General features: G+C 33.1%; 2 protein-coding genes across 18 annotated transcripts in view; one reads left to right on the plus strand and one right to left on the minus strand.

Annotated features, from left to right (window-relative positions):
- Window positions 1-11,826, plus strand: part of LOC106119457 (uncharacterized) — a 19,707-nt gene extending 7,881 nt beyond the window's left edge. For 2 of the 5 annotated variants that reach the window (XM_013314452.1, XM_013314455.1), the window contains exons 3-8: window positions 242-468; window positions 1,913-2,365; window positions 3,325-3,634; window positions 4,494-4,593; window positions 8,679-8,889; window positions 10,810-11,826. In XM_013314452.1, coding sequence (XP_013169906.1) covers window positions 242-468; window positions 1,913-2,365; window positions 3,325-3,634; window positions 4,494-4,593; window positions 8,679-8,889; window positions 10,810-11,288 — 1,780 coding nt within the window. In that variant the 3' untranslated portion in view covers window positions 11,289-11,826. The remainder of the gene's footprint in view (window positions 1-241; window positions 469-1,912; window positions 2,366-3,324; window positions 3,635-4,493; window positions 4,594-8,678; window positions 8,890-10,809) is intronic. The other 3 variants (XM_013314454.1, XM_013314456.1, XM_013314453.1) reach the window with 2 other exon arrangements.
- Window positions 11,827-16,898: 5,072 nt separating this feature from the next.
- gish (casein kinase I gish) overlaps window positions 16,899-20,913 on the minus strand; it is a 36,519-nt gene continuing 32,504 nt past the window's right edge. For 8 of the 13 annotated variants that reach the window (XM_013314460.1, XM_013314459.1, XM_013314468.1 and 5 more), the window contains 2 exons: window positions 19,023-19,147; window positions 16,899-18,711 (listed from right to left, as the gene is read on the minus strand). In XM_013314460.1, the coding sequence (XP_013169914.1) occupies window positions 18,636-18,711; window positions 19,023-19,147 (201 nt within the window). In that variant the 3' untranslated portion in view covers window positions 16,899-18,635. The remainder of the gene's footprint in view (window positions 18,712-19,022; window positions 19,148-20,913) is intronic. The other 5 variants (XM_013314467.1, XM_013314470.1, XM_013314465.1 and 2 more) reach the window with 3 other exon arrangements.

A 20,913-nucleotide genomic window follows, 5' to 3' on the forward strand; every position in this document is an offset into this window, starting at 1 on the left:
TTAAATATTTCCTTAGAAACTTTGATACGTTTAAGTTCACCGTGTCCTACATTATTTAAGTTATTAATTACCGGTTAGGTAAATAAAAACATGCTCCTTTACTAGTTCCAATCCTATGTTCTACACAGTGAACTTTATTTGATTAAAAAAACATTATTAAATTATTTGAAATTATTTTTAATTCATTCACAAAAGTCTAATAGGAATCACGCAAATTTCTAACAATCTAACATTGTTCCAGTGATTTTGAGCAAGAACTATCTCCTTACCTCATTCAAAACAACGCAGAAGAACAACCAGCATTGGAACCCATGAGCCCAGAGAACAGTCAAGATGTGATCATACAAGATGGCAATGATTCAAGTAGTAATGAATCCATTGAAATCCATGAAGATGCTATAGATATGGTACACTTTGAACAGAACGTCGTGCCCGGCTTCATAAACAAAAGTCCATTCCAAAGCCCTGGTGAGTCATTATTTAGTCAGCCGTTCTCTCTTACAATTACTAGTCCACAAGGACATACCTGTTCTTATATTGGACGTACATAACTATACTTTTTTTTAATTTATTACTAAAGTAAAAACATTCTTTAAGTACGATAAAATACGTACACCCCACTTTAGAATAGAATTTAAGAGCATCCCCTGTAGGTATTTTTTATTAGGTTAAGAAGTTTGTGAGTAAAATACGAATTAATAAAGTTCATATCTTTCCTTTTTTTGTTAGTGAAAGGCAAAAAAATTGGAAAGTTAATATTATTTCTTACGTTACCTGAATTTCTTTTGAAGATACTCTATTCATTGGTATTTCTAAGAGCACTATATTTCTATGATTGCTTAAAAGCATTACTTTTTCTGAGTCGAATCAATTTTTTTATGGCTCACTGGATATTGCAGTTATTGAGTTTGCGATTAATATAAATTGTACTGGGCTTCGAGTTCCTTTGTGCGTGAATTGGAATAAAATGGACAATGGTATTCTGAGGGATATCTATTGAAAGCCACTACGATACAATACAATGAATTTATTTAGATATTCATAAGTATATATCTACGATTGTAAATGTAGATGTAATTTTTATAATAAATCTAGCTGTTGCCTGTGACTCCGTCTGTGTGGGATTAAAAAAAAGGTACTGGAAGGGTTTTCCCAGCAATTATTCGAATTTTTCTCACCTTTTAAACCTTCCACCTCCACAAATATTTCAAGACTAAGATAAGATAAATCCGTTGAGCCGCTCTCGACTTTTAGCGAGACTAACGAACAGCAAATGATTTTTATATCGATTTATTTGCATGTGAAGTGTATTCCAAATTAGAACGGTAACTTAGTAAAAAAAAAAACTAACCTTGTCGAAAAACAACGTAATCGCTTATAATCGCCAGTATTTTAGACATTAGGCATATTTATGCCTAATATCTTTACATATGTATTTACATAACTGGTATTTTATTAGATACTTTAAATACTCTCTATATCAAGTACCTACAATATTATTGTAACGATATTATATTAAAATCGGAAAGAGGATATGCATGTGCTCAATTTCGCAATCATCTAGTGATATTGCGTCGCGTCATAATAAAATTCAATGATGATTCATCACAATGTTACGTTCCAGTTCGTAAGACGCGAGAAACAAAATGGCGACTTACCGTGTGACGTGGGTATTCCGTGCGGGATTTTACCAGACAGATATATTATGCAGAAAGCTCAGGTCACTCAAATGACTTTGGAAACACACTGTAGCGTGAATTTCCTCATCTATTTTAATATCCCTTGAACTTGGGTTATCCACTCGTATCTGTGTACACAAATATTTACTATGTCATTTGAAACTTATATGACATATTGATATTACATTTACTATGTTATGCTCGACAGTATATTTATTTTGTGTTATTTTTAGGCAAAGGTAATAGAAAACGTCGTCTCTCGCATACTCCGCAAGTTCCAATAAAACCGAAAGTCCAAAAACCAGCAGTCAGTATACCCGTGAATGTACAAAAACCACAATTAGTTGTAAAAGCTCAACCCCAGAAACCGCTTAAAGTCACCAATATCCAGGTTATCAACCAGCAACCGACTAAAGTTTACTCTAAACCTGTGGAGTCGGTTGCACCACAGAGACGAGTTATAAGAGTTGCTCCTATGGCTGGTAATCCAAGGTCGATCTTATTACCAGTTACGATCAAGGATATGAAAGATTTGAAATCAATTAAAATAATTAACGCATCTGATTTGAAGAACGCGTCTAATATAAAACTTGCCGCAGCAAATTTGCTGTCTCAAAGGAAACTGCAGGATTTGAAAGTGGAATCTCGTCGGGACTATGAGTACGAACACGGCAGCAATCATTGCGGTGAGTTACTTTTATTTCCCCCACTCGTTTGGTTCACGTTGATTGGCCGTAATTGTTTGAATTCGGTCGCGTGGCTATTGTTTTATGACTGTGGTCGTTGCACTGTGAATATAAGTCCAATATGTATAGTATCAAATTTTTATTAAATTTCAGCGTATCTTTAGGTTTTGAATTTAATTTTAAAATTGTCTAATTGCAAAAATTATGTAAATTTGTTTGTTTAATTGGTCTTGATTTTATTTAAATTAAAATTCTTGTCTATGTCTTTTAAATTTACTATATAATGACCTATATAAAACCAGAGCAAGCTTTCCATTTAAAAGAAAAAAATGAGTAAAATGTCTCAAAGTTGTAAACTTTAATTGGACATCAATTAAAATTTGGAACGAACATGTAATAAAGTTATATTCAATTAGAGACGTTCAAAGCAAAAGTTTTAAATCAATTAGTTTGCAGTATTTACATTGTAACAACTCTATGTTATATCTCATAATATTATGAAAATATCATTCTATTAATATCTATCTAGAGCTGCACATAATAACACGTATCAAGGATACGATGACAGTTCAATCTCCGTTCAGTCAGGTTTATGTTAAACGGGTAGCTACTAAAATATTAAAGTTGTTGAAAATTTGTAAAAGCTATGTTTCACCTATATTTATATGAGGACTAGTTGTTGCCCTTGACTCCTTTCGCGCGTAATAAAAAAAACTTGATTAGTAGCCTATGTGTTCTGCCACACTATGTTCTATATTTATGCCAAATTTCATGGAGATTCATGCAGCCGTTCTGGAGATACCTTCAAATAAACATCCACCCATCCATTTATAATAGTAAGATTAAAAGTGAAATTATGACACTTTTCAAATACATTAACTGATTTCAAAGACATAACAAAAAAATCAAGATTTAGAAAAACTCTGGTTAAAATTGATAAACTTAAGCGAAATTTTCAGGCAATTTTCTTTCTATAGCTAAATCTAAAATATCTTCATCAGACGATTCCGGTAGTGATAGAAGTGATGATGATGATGATCCTAAAGAGAGCAAACTACCCGACGGTAAGAATGGCTACCCACGTCTGGTCCTAACAGCTGAGGAGAGGAGATTACTGGCTAAAGAGGGGATATCCCTCCCCACCAGCTATCCCCTCACCAAACAAGAAGAAAGGGAACTGAAGAGGATCAGACGTAAGATCAGGAATAAGATATCCGCCCAGGACTCCCGTAAGCGCAAGAAGGAATACGTCGACGGACTTGAAGATAGGTAAGAACAACACCTCTTGATACTTGAATTTACATTTTTTTACTTTTTTTTATCGCATATTAATTTACTAGTACATAAACAAGGATTTTTTGCTTTTGCTGTTAACTCAATTTTATAAGATCGGAAATGTTACTCAAGTTTTTTTTATTTTTTTTTATTCGTGTATTTTGTATTTTAAATTTATAATTCAAGAAAATAATAGTTTTTTTTTCATGCTTAATTTTTTAAAATAAAACTTTAAAACAGAATAGAAATATATTATGACAAATGGAAACCTCTTATATAGTTTTGAATGACGTTCATAATAGGTTTAAATATTGCGTTATATTTTCCTTGTGTATTCAATTGTCCCTTCAAGGTTTGTTTGTCGTGTTATAGACGTTTGTGTTATTTACATACGAATTCTATTGTCCCAAATTGTGTGATCTAGTAAAAAAATTTTGAACCATCTTTAAAATATTCAAATTCACCATGTATTTTGCCGTAGTTTTGAAGTCATATTTTTGGCAATAAATAATTTTTCTGTGATTGATTTTTCTGCTTGACCATAATTTTACAACAACCTGTATTTGAAATTAAAGTACTCGACATTAAATCTGACGTATTTCATTCATATTAGATTTCACTCTTTAAATATTAAATTTCTACTTATTAACAATTGTAGTTTTAGACATTATTAGTTAGAATCATTTGGCGCGAATGACGTGCTTTCGTTACAAAGTCAAGTGTCAGAATGATTAGTGAGGGGACACTAACGTCGATATATTAGTAAAGCTAGTGTTGCGCCAGTACACCGGCACAGTGTCGGATTTTCTTCTTAACATTAGAATGGTCAATAAGTAGTTTGAATGTTTATCAGAGTGAAGCAATGCACTGCGGAGAACCAGACATTGATGAGAAGGATCAAGTTGTTGCAGTCGCAGAATCAAACTCTATCAGCGCAGTTGAAGAGGTTACAGGTGAGTTTTACTAGCTAAAAATTTTAATTTTTTTTTTTTTTATTTAGTAATATTCTTCGGTACCTAAGTCCAAAGCTAGTCTTATATTTGGTTCGTGACCATAACGAAAAGGCTGGATTCAAATCCACGACTTTAAGCATTACATACATAGCTTAGTAGCTAAAGGACAGGTAGGTAAAGGAATACGAAATTACTGGTGTTTGAAAGCATTTTCAATGAAAAAGTAAAAATACATACTTGGCTAACCGTGTGTTTTTGAGACCAAAACATACCGTAATCCCTGTCATTATCATTACAAAACAGAGATAACAATATGTTTTAAATCGTGATTTTGATCTCGGAAACCAACGGTAAGTTTACATTTAAATTCAATTTACCAGTATTGTACAAATAAATTGCATATCCATTATTTACCTTTGAACCGATAGAATGTAGATAAGTAATATAAAATGCATTTCTCACGTGATGTTCCCGATCCAAGCTCGAACACGATACGGAAATTAAATGACATTATTGATGCTATTCAATACCCCACAGACGATAACGGAGGAATCAGTTTTGCGTTAGTTTATAAAAACAAATTTTATAATATACCTACATTTTTGTATGAGCTGGTCAACAAATTTCATATTTTTATATTATAAAATCTTGTACTAGCTGTCTGTCTGGACGTACTTAAAAAAAAACTTAATTAGTAGTCTATGTGTTATTACAGACTATATTCTACATTCGTACCAAATTTGATCGTGATATATGCAGACGTTCTGGAGATATCTTCTGACAATTATCCATCCATCTAAACTTTCGCAAATATTATATTCATCAATATCAGCTCACTAAACGTCCCCAGCGAGGGCCTGACCAAGTGCGGGTTGGTTGACTTCACACATATCTTTGAATTTCTTCTCAGATATGTGCAGGTTGCTTCACAATGTTTTCCTTCACCGTAAGAACGTCGGATAAATGTACATATGTAAATTCGGAAATCGAAAAACACATTGGTACATGGCGGGATTCGAAACCAAGACCTGCAGATTGCAAGTCAAGTGCTTGACCCTTGAGCCACCGACGCTCATATAATATTAGTGAGATTAAACAAAATGAAAGCCGAAATCTCTTTCTCTCCATAAGTAGTCCAAAAACAATGACTAATACACATGTAACGGAAAACTTGCAAAAAATGGTGAAACTTTAAACGTTCTAAAATTTAATTACCTTTGTTAAACTACCGATATGACAGCACAAAGTTTTTAATAATCTTACTAATATAAATGCGAGTGTTTAGATGTATGAATGTTTGTTAGAATATATCTCCAAAAGGGCTGCATGGTACTTTGCTAAAATTTATATGTAAAACATAGTCTGGAAGGACACATAAGTTACTAATTATTTTTTATTCCGTGCGGACGGAGTCGCGGGCAATAACTAGAATATGTCAGATCCCTTAGTCGACATTTAATCATCCTAAGTGGGTGGACATAATTAAATTGTATCCAGGTTCTGATACCGCGCCCTCCGGCGAGGAAATAAAACAGAAATAGGGGTCAATAATGTTATAAAAGTGACCCAATTAAAGTAACGAGAAATTGAAACGGGGAAACGAGATATCTTTGATGTTTGAAGCGTATGATGGAAATTTTTATTAAGCTAAAATGTTGCTTAAAAATTCAGTATTTGTGTTTGTTTTTTCTAATTATAGCAGTTAAGAATTATATATACGCTAAATTCTAGTCGCTGTTTAGATCTTATTGTAAAGCTAATAGTTAGCATCGCTTGTCATGTTACCTTAAAGAATATTAAGATTTCTTTGCGATATTTTATTCGAATTCAAAAGCTAACTTTTTAGAAAGAAAACTTTTTAATCAAACAGAATCTAGCTCAAGTTAATAGTGCGTTAAGAATAAAAATTCTTTGCTACCGTTGTTAGTAAGTGGAACATGATTTTACTAAGAAATTTCTTAAGAAAACGTACCAAAAGGTCCAAAAAGTTTTTAAACTTTACGAAATTCAAATAGTTTTTACGATTTAATACGTTCGGAAATTTTTAACAGTTAATTTACGTTTTGAAATTCGAATTCATATTTTAAATGAAGTATTTACTCGATATTAACAGAGCGAGTTGAGTTTAAATTTAACATTGAATGTTTCCGAACGCAGTTTCGTGTTCGTTCGCTTATCGTTCATTCAGCTCTCGTGACTCGCATTGTCCCTCTCAAATTTATTGCACATTTAAACAAAAAGCTATTGCATAATTTCGGATGTTGGGTTTACTCGATACGAAAATACAATTTTGGTCACTGTTCATATTTTATAATGAAATTTTATTATAGGCTTTAAACACAGTTGAGATTTACAAAAGAAATAGAAAATAAAAATAAATCTCTAGAGCCACATACTATAGGAAATCGTTTAAATATTGTAAATATCATCTGTTAATTTTTTTTTATATACGGAAATGTTTTTTTACTTATCAATACTTATGATAAAGACGTAAAGATAAATTTAATATTGTACTTATCTCTAATTAAATTTATTATTGATTCTAGAAGTATTTCCTTACAGTAATTCCTAATTCTACTACGTACTCGTTCTACTCGTACTCAACAGTGGTAGAGCCCGATTTAACATCTTCGCACGAATTGGCCCGGCTCGCCCGGTGAAATACCACGACCACACAGAAGACAAGCGTCAAGTGGAAGCAATTCCGCGTTTCGTCTGAAGTGTGCGTCCCGGAGGCCTAATTTAGTCCTCCTTTCCTTCCCACCCTTTTTCTTATAAGGAAAGGATGGTAAGAGGAAGTGGGCTTTCCGGATGAGAGGATACATTTTTTTCTTTCTGTGCATCCTCTTCTCCGTCGATTAAATGTAGGCAACGCATATGCAATTGCGTGCATATGTCTATGGGCATCGGTCACTTCGCTATTTCAGCGATTTCAGGTGGCCGCTCGCAAGTTTGCCACCTTATGATATAAAAAAAAACAAAAAAAACGTAATTTTATAAAATGACAGACTGCAGATAGCTGCAGATTGCTGTAATAAGACTTTTTATCATATTGCAAACTGCACGGACAAAATAACAAACAAAATCAAATGATTTTGTTTGTTATTTGTATTTAAAACTACAAAAAATCTAAATAAAGTAGAAGTTGTTAAAAACTCTAGACTTAACGTCATTCTTTTCTCGAGTCGAGTCTGTTTTTATCGTTGTAAGAAAGTAACAAAGACTTTTGTAAGTTTTTTTATCCTGTTAAACAGAGTCGTACAAGTGTCTAGACCGGGCTAGAAGTGGCTTGCACTGATTGCATTAACTACTGGAAACGATTTATTCGAGCAAACGTCTGTGGGTATATGAATAATGCAAACTGCTCGAAAAAAGAAACGCGAACGCTTAAGGGCTTATTAGAATGTAAATAGCATAGCCATTTCCAGTTCTTGAGTGCATAGAAAGTTTTTCTTTTGATTATACAAATATAAGCTAACATTTTAAATTGTTATTGGATTTATATTCAGTTTGTTTTGTCGTTAATATTGATTAGGAATATTAGTTTATTGGGAGAAAAAAATAAGTTAATTTGATGTGGTTAAATAGTGAACTAATAGCAACCGGTAATTTATTTATATTAATCGATAAGAATGTTATTGATTAAAATAAATATAATTTGTCTAAGTCAAAAGTCCGCGGAAAAAACTGCAATTTCAAATGCGTACCTTTAATCGACGAAGTATATTTCCCCTTTCAATGCATCACCTCAAATTCCTATCTCCTTCTCATTCATTCCTCATAGCAAATGGTTGGGTAGAGTAAGAGTGAGATAGAGAGACATTAACCCTTAGTAGCCTGATTTACATACGCAAGTGATTTAGTTTTAATATTACTGTGTTTGCTTGATAAAATAAAATAATAATGAAATTTGTTTTTTAATTTCGTTGAAGAGAACAGATACAACAGTAAAATAGGTACAGCCAACCTATAAAAAAAGCTAATAGTAATGTGAACATTCGGTTTAAAAGATTGGTATCAAAATTGAAACTCTAGGGTAATAAGGGTTAAAACTGGACGTATAATGAAATGATTGAATATTACAGAGTGTGTTGACTGGTGTATCAACGAACACAAGCAGTAAGACAGCGCAGCCGGCGACCTGCCTGCTGGTGCTGCTGCTGTCTGTGGCGCTGGTGGCGCTGCCCTCAGTGCGCGACGAGCTGCGCCCGCGCAACGACCAGCCCGCCGCCGCGCACGCGCACGCGCACGCGCACTCGCACGCCATCACACGCGCCTTGCTCTCCGCAACTAACAGTAAGTCAATTCATACTTTACCTTCTTCTGTACTTTACACTCTGCTGGTTGTCGCCCGCGACTCTGTCCGCGCGGTATTAAAAAAATAAATTAATTAGTTAGTATGCAAAATTTCAGCGAGATCCATTCAGTCGTTTTGAAGATACCTTCTAACAAACATCTATTCATCTTAACAATCGCATTTATAATATTAGTAAGATGAAGAAATTTTAAGGCACATACCATTGATTTTTGAGACCAAATTCTCTGTATGACACATATCGTCATCCCTCTCATTGTCTTTGACAAAACAGAGATAACAATGTTTTAAACGGGGATTTTGTCTCAGAAACCCACGGTCAGTCATTTACGGTTACTCAGCCATTGACCGTGGGTTTCTGAGACGAAAATCTCCGTTGATATTATATATTTTATACAAAATACTGACAAGCGTTGTTAGTAATTAATAAAAAACTGTTTAAGTTTTGAAAAGATTACGTACACTATTTGATAACTGTAGTTAAGTAAAATTCAGTTACGTAAATCTAAAGCAAAACCGTGACGCCAAGATAAATGGTGAAAGCGAAACGAATAATGGAATCAAAGTAACAATCAAAATGTAACAAAAACTGATTTAAAATAACAATTTTATATGTAATATTTGTTAACACTCTTTTCGCAATACTTAAACGAAGAGTCTATTATGAATGTTTTGTACAAAAACCTTTGGATGTTTGAAATAAAACTTGGAAAAATTTATCAGACTTATATATAACACTTTTGAAATTCTTATCTCTATATATATAAAAGAAAGTCGTGTTAGTTCCACTATTTATAAGTCAAGAACGGCTTTACCGATATAGCTAAAAATTGGTAAGGAGGTAGCTTAGAGCCAGGAGACGGACATAGGATATTATTTATCTTTTTTTTTTCAAGGCATAAAGCCTTGCAGAGATGCTTTTTATTTCACTTCTCTATATATTCAGTTTTTTTTATATATCTACGCGGACGGAGTCGCAGGCAACAGTTTGTTTTCTATAAACTTGCAATTTGACAGTCAAGTTAGTAAGTTTAAAATTAAATTTATCTCAAAAACCGATAAATTATTATAGATTAATGTTCCAATCGTGACTCATTTAGCTAACCTTTAGTTTCCACTGGAAAAAATAATGATAGGGCAAAAATATTTCGTCAGTGGAAACCTACTGTTAAATTTATCTTTCAATTACACTAAGATACTTTACCTTCAAACTTCATTATATTAAAAGTATCCTTAACTTAACTCAATAATAATAATCCAATTTAACTGTAGTACAGAGTACGACGCCCTGCAACGCCCCCCCCTTGCCACTTCACCTCCTCCTCCCTCCCCCCCCTACCCCCTCTCGCACTGCAGCGTCCTTGACATTATATGACATTGCTCTTTGTTTGAACGCAAAACTGATTCATATTTAAATGATTTTCTTTGTATTTACAAGCTTTTTGAAGTATACTTGTAAGAACTCAGTTTTAGAATATTTAGTTTGGTCCTCTTTGGTTGTTTTCTTTCATAGGTTTTTATGAATTACTTATTGCAACTCATTACGGCTTTTACAAATTTCTAAAGTCAAATTTCTTTAGTGGCATCTAATGGAGTAACTTGTCATACTATATCTGCACTAAGGGTTTGATAAGTAATATTAAATGACTATGAGTGGTGGCAGTGAAATCTGTTTTAATGCAATTATTTTAAAAGAAAAAAAAGTTTTTTTTTAATTGATTTGTGAAGTAGATTATTAAAATCAATTACGGTAGAATCTTTATATCAAGGGAAATATAGTCTAAATAATTCGAAATAATGAATATTTGTGTGTAACAACGACAATATTTTTTCGACTTAACAAATTTTGAGGTCTTTACTAATATTTGACTTATTATGTTAACAATTCCTTTTCTTTGTAGAAATGCACCTCGAGGAAACAGTAGTTGATGATGGAGAAGTGAATATGGATGAACTGCTGACATTCAACCGGCCGCCACTTGACCACGACTACCAGCTGGTCAAGAGCTTCGAAAGCAAACTACCCGGAGGATACCGCGACTTACCCATAGACGAAGATTGGCCACCGAACCTCAAAAAACGTATGAAAAAACTAGAATTTGATTACGAAGACGGCAAAGATTATCTTTCTATTGTTAAAGAGGATAATTATGAAAATTTCCGTAAGATTGATACAAAATTAGAACCTAAAATGTTTGATATTGGTGTTATAAATGATGCCTTGTTAGCGACGACACGTAAGTTGGGGGAATTGTTGAACTCCTTCCCTCCAGTGCCGGTGAAAAATGAAGATTTAGTTATTGAGGAAGTGGATCATGACGCGAGGAATCATAGCGAAGTCAAAAGTTTCGTTGTCAGTGGAAATATAAACGAATATTAAATTGACTAATAAAGTTTACGATGTTATATCGTATCTCGGTATTTTTGTCCTGAGAAAATGGAGCGAGATGTGACGTCACGAATTTTAATTCCATATATTTTTTTTTTACATTTTCTTGAATGTATTTTCCCATTTTAAAAATATTTTATCGCGCTATTTGTTTCGCAATGTTTAGTTTTAAGTCGAACTTTGGTCCATTTGTTATCTGTAGGTGCATATTATAATTTTTTTTATTTTAGATTTAGTTTTTGACCAGATCGGTTTATTGCGTATTGTTTGCATAATTATTGGATATTTATTTTTATTCCAAATTAATATATTTTCATATACATTATACAATTATTTAGGTTTAATTTTGTTGATAATAAGTTAATATTAAGTATTTCTTTGATTATGTTCCGATCGTCAGAATTAGTTTGATAATGATTTTGAATAAGGCTTTGATTATTTTTGCTCTTATTCCTTCGAATCTATTGCATTGTTTTAAGAGCCGTTGGAATGAGACTGTTTATTAAAAATAAATTTTACATTTTATGAATTGTTTTTTTCTTCTTTAACTTCTCTTCCCCCATAGTAATGGATCCCGACTGAAAAATATTGAAAAATCACAAGAAAAAAATAAAACAAACATCTTATAATAAGCTTTATTTAATTATGAGTTAACAAATATTTTCGTATTTTTGAACAGTTGTGACCTTAACTGAATACAAGTCAAATTGCATACGCAAATATTTTTACATGTTACAGAGAAAAATAAACACTGAGACTGTTTCTATAATAATAATCAAATATTTATTTATTTATACTTTTATACTTAACAATAAGAATTCAATTCAGTTTCCAAAGCATCATGTATTATAATACATAAGTTAATAGCTAGAGGTCAAAAGACCCGCGGGTCAGTTTACCCACTTGAGGTCGTAAGCGAACTCTTTGCAAATCATAATTTAAATTATCTAGGCAGTATGGAGACCGGCACATTTCAATGTACCGGAAAACACTCGGTTGCAATTTTATACGCCAATATTTAAAGTGTAAAACGTAATAAGTCGGTGCCGAATTGTTATAAAGCTAACACCCTTTATTCTTTGGGGGCGGAGCCACGCTCTGTGGGGGCGGGGCCTTTCTCCGCGGGGGCGGAGTCCGCCTCCTTACACAGTACAAATTCAAACCTTTTTGGTTAGAGATCACATTTTTCTATACCGATCTAATTTCATAGTCTATCTAGCAAATACAAAGTAACAATTAGGTACAAAGTATCGTTCGAAATGATTTTCAAGACTTACACGTGTTAATATTCGAATACACTGCAAATTTACAATATTTGAATCAACTATTTAACAAGAGAAATATTTCGTTTATAATAATTTTAAGTAACAAAAAACGATTTTCAATTTTTCATTTGTAATTAATTGAATTTTCTATACCTTTTTATCTAAATATATATGAAAACGATACAACATGTAATTTAGTTTCTTTTTAATAAATTTAATACATAGAAGGGGAATAATTGTGATGGTTAAGTCCTTTTAAATTTTAAAATGCCGATAGATTCATCGTGGGCGTGTTCATCCGCCATTTTGTATAAAACCGTAGACGTAATTCGTATTTCCAACATCTGTTTTTAAACATGAACCCCGCATACTATAGACATATTTTCAAGTATATATAAACACCCACAACTATGCACGAACAAACTTACAAACTGATATCTTCAATATAGTCGAAGTATTAACCTTCAGTCTATACATATATAACCTACACTAGTTCTCAATCAACATTCCGTAAAGATTGTCTTCCAATCTAACCATTACCTTACCTTCCAAATTACCTTCTTAGGATCAATTCAGACTATGGAATAATGGTCGTGCACTTATCACTCAACTTGATTTGTATTAAAAAATGAAATTATATAATAATAAACTTCATTGAATAATACCCTAAGCTCTGACGGATCCATGGGTTCAAGGGCTCAAGGAAATGTTATCTGAATTCTTCTAAAACAAACGTATGTTAAACTTAATAATTTTTTTATTATTCTTTTAATGGCTCTACGTTTTTATCACATCAACGAAACCCCCAGTTTAGTGCACGTGATGATGATGAAAGAGATGTGAAAATCCCCTAAACCCTGGATCCGCTATGCAAGAGCGCTCCAACATTTGATTTAATTCCAACTGACTTACGTATACAATCATTCATAAACCTTTTTATAGTGTTATATAGGCCTTATAATCATCGAAACTTTTCCCCTTCGCCCAAGATTTCCTCGAAGAACCGAAAATCGTTGTGAAAATTCCCCTCAAAGTAAATATATCCCACGCCACGTGAATCGAAAAGCAGAAGTTCATTTTTATTTCTTTTTGACATAGAAAGTAAAGAATTTAGGAATTACAAGAAGCTGCTTTTGACTTAGGATTGCCTTGCTAGTATTCAAATTATACGACGAAAAAAGTTACATCTCTGAAATATGTAACTATTTTCGTTGCATTTCCATTAATTGACTTGTTCGGATGTTTATTGCGTTTACTTTCTTTCATAGATGCCAGTAAACAAAACGACACTAACCGCAAGACTTATTATAAAAAGAAAAAAAACGACAAATCTTTTTTTAGCCTTTAACTAAGACATTTTTTTTATAATCTAGCTCCAATAATACAATAGTATAATATGAATTGACAAGAGTCAGAGGCAGCGAATTCCTACGAGATATATAGCGCATTTCAAATAAGAACGTCCATCAATCTGCGCCATTTTGTGACGTCATATGTAGCAATTATTTTTTGTTGGAATCTATACTTTTCTAGCGACTTTTAACAAAATAATCATTGATGTATACATTCCTATTTGAAACACAATACACGTCAGTCTTGTCGCGTCTCAAGCCGTTAGAAACAAATTCTAGAAAAATCGTATCTCTTCATACACATATTATTGCACTTTTTGTATAACGACTTCATCCATACCGTATTTCCACTGAATTATACAATATAGCCATCTCTTTCATTCTCTTTGAAAAGAACAAAGACAGCTATATGTTTCTTTCCAGTGGAAAATGACGGTTTAATCGACACTGTCCAAACTGCCTTACGATTAAAGTTATTGCGTAGTTATCGAATCGGGTTATATCAGCGACTTATAACCTAAAAAATTACATATACATAAATAAAGATAGACATGTCAACACTATAGGAATGGAGCCGACAATGCGGGGCCCTACCTAACTGAGCTCACTTCAATGACTTAAAACATAACTAAAGTTAGGTTATAGTCTGTGCGCAACACTGGGGCACTAATTTAAAAATGTCTAGAGAATTGCCGGGATAATTACTTAATAAAATCTTTAGAAAATTGAAACTAAATCTTCAATAAAAAAAACCAGAGCAATCTGATTAAAATAGTGATGTGAATTATCTATAGACATTAGCAATGAATTAAAAAATAATGTTTACTAAGGAATGGATATACAAAAAAAAATTGATTTTTATATTTTACATCCGTAAAAAATATCAAAATATTGTACTCTTTCCCTTGCTATCATTTTACTAATATAAGCTTAATGAAAAAAAAGACTAAACTTGGCTCATTCGAGTTTGTTAAAATAAATATGACTACCGTTAATCAAAAGAAAGCAAAATATTTTTTTTTGTAATTATGTAATCAGGCCCCAGCGATACACAACAGACACCCCACAACATTCAAACTTAGTAAATAGCCACAAAACTACATTATGGTAAATCATTACTTATGTAACAAAAAAAATATAATAATTACACAGATTTAGAGAACTCACAGGACTTAAGAAAATGTATCGAAGACTAATCGAATGGGACAAAGCGAACTACGGCGGTTGTAGACTGGCAAAATGTACTGACGAAAGATGGCGCTATTACAAAATTTACCAATGACAAAATTTAAACAATTTCTAGAATCTCCGCTTGAACTGCATTAATCGTGTTTCTGAGACCTAAATATCTGTATAAAACATATCTTCATGCCTATAATTTTCAACGGAGATTTTAGTCCCAGAAACCCACGGTTGATACAAATATGTTTAATTGTAAAGTCATTTGCCAACATCTGTACCAATTTGAAGATTTCTCCCAATAAACATGGAATGGACCGTCTACGTATTCAGACACTGCCGATATTATCTCTCGTCCCATTATAAAATAAATAAATCGATAGTAAGATGAAAATAAAATAACTCTCTACGGACGGGAACACAAAAAAAGCATCGCCACCCACTCCCCATTGATATACGAAAAGCAACACGAAATATCGATATTTGAAAGGCACGATAGTACAACACTAGGACATATAGAGGAGATGACGTAAGCAACTACACTGTGACTTGTGACTAAATTCCGACAATTGAAAAGTGGGCGTGGCCTATCAGTCTGTCAGCGTCTGTGGTGGAATACGGACGTGTACGTAAATGTACGCAATATTTATTCCAAATTTAAAATATGTCAATATATAAATTTTGACATAAATATTGCAAAACCATAACAAAAATATACCAAAAATTTGAAATTATCTTTTTTATATGCTTATCATCTCCTCTCTATACAATCCATGACTATATGGAAGTAAGACGAGTGTTTGCAACTATTGAATGCAATAGTAGTAACATCTGTGAAGACTAGATTTATCTGAGCTGATTCCAATTCGATGAACAAATCTGGCACTAAAGACCACACTGCGATAATATTAAAAAAAACTTGCGCTAGCATAAACAAATAATTAACTGTCAAAATCATTTTGAAATTAGAATAGTTTTTTTTTTACTTTTAATTTTAACAATATATAATTTCCCTAAAGATAAAATTCATACAAAACAAAGGGAAATGATCGTAAGCTGATAAGAAGTAATACATAGAACATTGCTTATATACTTGGTTGTATATAATTGGTAAAATACGTAATCTGTGAACGCACCGAGGCTTATGTATACATAACAGGGCAATTTAAAATTTTCTCAAATGACAATATTTTATCAAATCTATCTAAATTGCTTTTATGAATAATTCTAATACTGCCAGAGATAAATCGAAATACATATGTATTTACATAACGCGGTTTATTAGTAACCGAAAACGGTTCAATAAAACTTGACCAAATAATTTGTTTTTACAATATATAAGAAATGAGGATAATTTACTAGCAATAGCCAAACACTGTTTACCGTACGTTCACACTATCGAAACATTTACGATAAAACATGTTGCGATACTAATATTTCTACCAACAATTAAAAAGTCAAATATATTTTCTATTCCATTATTGAGAGACAGATGTCTCAACATGTTTTATGTGTATGTTTCCGCAGTGCAAACTCACGGTATTGTAAATAAATATATCACTATATATCCGTGGCAAAAAAATATTCATTTACATCAACTTGGTAATGCTCAAAGCATCGCCTGTAGTGAACTTTACATAACAGTAATTACAATTAAATACAAATTCCATCTTTTTTTTTACTTATTTTTATATATAGGGTATAGCACTCACACAAATACAGTCAAAGAATTAATTTCCCTACCCACTTATATCATAAAGTAAAATGTCACAACTAACCACATATACATACATATAGACCGACAAGGATATCTGACCCGTTGGCATAAGTCTGACTAAATTATGACAGCTCACTAGCGCCCTCCTGTCAATGTCAAAAAGTGTCACAAGATCCTTTTTTACTGTGGCTGTCATATTCTATTTTTTTATGCCATTTTCTATGTAGGTTTTACGTATTTTCCGAGAGACCAAACCAAAGCAGCTGCACTTCTCTCTGTCACAAATATCCTTGTTTGAGTTACATTGGTCGTGACATTTCACCGTGGGTAGGAAATAAAAGTCCCCGACTGTATATACATATGAAATAAAAGATAAAGTTTGTTAATACGTTAATGTATTTAATATGTCATTCTCTAGCTGCTACAAGTTATAGTAAAAGATCATGTGATGCAAGACAGTGTTGCCCTTTCAATAAATACGCAAGTTATCTATATCATTTCAGCCATTAATTGGGACATACTTATTGCTAGTGTTGAAAATAAAAATTACATTATTCAGATTTTAATAAGTGGTTATATAATATGATAACATTTCCATTGAATAACTCTAAAATTGATTTATTTTAAACTAGCAATAGTTTACAACAGTCATAAGTCTTTATTCACACGTAGATGTCACGATGACGAATGTCACGATGACAGATGTCACAATGACAGATGTCGGATAAATTTGATTATACTAAGCGCAAGGAAATGATCGGAGTAGCATAGTACGTGGAGTTGATTTTGACACTGCCATCCAAAGCTACGATAAATAATGTAATAAGAAATAAAAGTACACGCTGTTTCAAATTAAAATATAAACTTGTAAAAAGTACGAAGCCGTAAGCATAAAGTGTTCCGTACAAACCTCTAATTAGTAAAATTTAGGGTTTTTTGCAATTTTTCCTTTATCTGTGGTATAAGACGTTGCTTCGTACTAAATTTCAATATTCTGAGTTTACGGGAAATACCCTGTAGGTTTTAATTGCCTTGCGAGTGTCGAAAATTTGCGACGTAAACTGTATCTTATGATTGCGTTTGCTTAGAAGTTTGATTTTTCACAACACCAAGGGACAGTAGACCTGGCAGTACAGTAGTAGACCTGAGTACTTGATATAAATTCCAGATTGATACCTCTACGCGTTCCTGTGAAAAATGGTCTTGACACACAGACAGATGGACAACTAAGTGATCCTGAAGAAGTTCCGTTTTCCCTTCCAAGGTACAGAACCCTTTAGGGTTTTTTTAAATTATGAGTAAAATTGTATTATTTGGATAACTTATAATTTAACCAAATTTGAAATGAAATGTTTAAAGTTTATATTTTTACTTGTAACAGCGTATAATTTGGATCGCAATCGATGTAGTCAAAGTGAAAGTGACGTCACAATCGACCAATCTACATTCAAAAACACACGCTTAACACATCACGATGTATTTCAAAAGGAATAAATAAAAAGTGAGTATTAGCGAAATCGAAATGGACATTAAACGTGTGATTGTTATTTTCAATGAGAACTGAATACTTATTATATAGTCCTATCTATCAAATCCAAAGAAATGTGTACAATACTTTGACTTAAGATATCAAATGTTGGGGATGTGAGTAATAAAATGGATAACGAATCACAGATATGTCCGAATATTCGTTCGTATTCGTAGATGTACTGTGTGTGAGATGGTGGATGGCAGTGCGCAGTGTGTGGGCGTGGCGGGGGTGGAGCTGGGGGCGTGTCGGGCGTGGCGGGGGGCGGGGCTAGTGCGCGGGTCACGTGCACACGCGTCACTTGCCCGCGCGCGCCGCGCACTTCTTCTTTTTGCGCTTGAAGAAACAGCAACACCTGGAATAAACGGATTGCCTACATGACGATTTACAGAGTCTGCTTGTGTTTAAATTGATAGCTGATTTTGGTGTTATAATAATTTATCATCCACAAATGTAAAGTGAATAAAAACCATAATACCTTATTTTAAAGATGAAAAATATGTATAGCATAAATAAATAATAATAAAAGAGAACACAGGTCACACAGTCTAAACAAACATATTTACATTAGTAAAAAAAAACAAAATAAATTAAAAATAAAAAGAAATTAAACGACGTCCTTTGTAGCACTGGCTGAAAAACAAAAAAGTAAAAACTAAAAGAAAAAAAAAAAGAAAAACATACAGTTGAAACACTGACTTGGTGTCGTCAACGACGTCGACCTCGTGATGGGGCTGCGTGATGGGCGTGTTGCTGTGCCCCGCCGTCGGGTCGTCCGCCCCCAGCTCGCCGTTTGTCGAGCTCACCACCTGACGGAGACATACGCACCATCACGTATCATGTCACATGTCATCTCCATTCACGTAAGGAACATCGCCCCTTCGTACACAAGGCAACGTAAATCGTCCAAACTAATATCGTACAGTTTCGTACATATACTGTTGAATCGTCTATTCGGTCAGTACAAGTATAGCGACTACATGTCAACTGTACAGATTTGCTCCGCCATCTTGAAAATTGCTACTTTTTTCACAATCTTGACAAATAGGTTGTGAGCGACTCTCTTTAGCGATGACCCGATATGTCGGGGACGGCCAATGTACGAACATCTGTCACATTGTATTACGTAAGCTTAGCGACTAGAATCGCCGAGTTTTGTAGATTCACACTGCATTGTGTACGGAGAGACTAACATGCCACTTCCAATGTCGAAACATCAATGACATCGTTGATTACGGAACGAATCCAATTATACGTCATTTATGACGTAACATTCCACATTCAATGGTACCATTGAAGAAGAAACATTTCAGGTGTAATGACGTCATCGATGACTAGTCATTATCTCCTGTGACGTCATTAACAAGCTCACACCGACGTTAGCTTAATGGGATTACAGGCAACTAAAATGTCTGTCTTAAATACGATCAGACAATTTAATTTACTTTCTTAGTAAATGAAAAAAAATTACAATTATTTATGTACAAGTTTTGAAAATTTAACCTTACTTCTATGTATATCGCCTAGTAAATAAAAACAATACTTTTAAACTATTTTTGGGGAATAAAATTAATATTTCGGATAAGTTTGGTGTACATTTAGCGACATAGCGGATTGTTTAGAGTAAGCAAGTTGACGATCTACACATCAGACACGCTATAAAACAAAAACTACGACACAAATTCCTTTCAAATAAAAAACGTCAATTTTTAATAACATAACACGATGTTAACAAATTAATTTTGAAATTAAGGGCAGTCAATTTAATAGTTATTAAGTAGTAAAATTTAACGTACTGTACTCTGATTTAGGACTATATGAAGCAAATGTTTTTTATGATCTATAAATTCAAATTTCATATACATTTTAATATATTTGCGCGTGCGCACGCTCTTCAATACACGTGTAGAAGCAACCACACAACACTGACAAAGCAAATATTGCCCGCAATTCAAATAAGCTTGTACTTTATTACTTATTATTGTAAAAACCAAATTATTGTACCGTAATATTATGTACACATTTAATCGACCAGTGGTTTGCAAGAGAAGGTAAGACTATACCATTTACATATGATAAAAAAGGATAGATAATAAATATTATCAATGTTACCATGGTACGATACAAATGACAAATGATAGAACGATTTGGTGGGAAAAAAAACTGTTTTTTTTTGTTGACCGCGAAGTAATTTATGTCAAAAGAATCCTTTGGCCTTTCTACCGAAGTTATATGAGATACTTTCACCCGTAACTGCATCTGCGCGGAATTAAGATAAAAAAAAACAGAAAGAGGATAAAAAGTATACGATGTCCGTCTTCTGATTCTAAGCTGCAAATTTCAGTCAAATCGGTTCAGCCGTTCTTGAATTATAATGTAACTAACACTACTTTCATTTTTATACAGAGATCTTCACAAATTCTGAAAACCCATATATATAAACAAACTTACATATGCGAGCAAAATAGTCCCTTCTTGTCAGTAGGGTAATAAAGATATAAGAACTTATGCAGTTAAACATATGAACACAATTTATCCAAAACTATGGGAACGTACCCATACTACGTGACCCGTT

The sequence above is a fragment of the Papilio xuthus genome, unplaced genomic scaffold, assembly GCF_000836235.2.
Source record: "Papilio xuthus unplaced genomic scaffold, Pxut_1.1 DF827461.1, whole genome shotgun sequence".
In the NCBI taxonomy this organism is placed as follows: domain Eukaryota; kingdom Metazoa; phylum Arthropoda; class Insecta; order Lepidoptera; family Papilionidae; genus Papilio; species Papilio xuthus.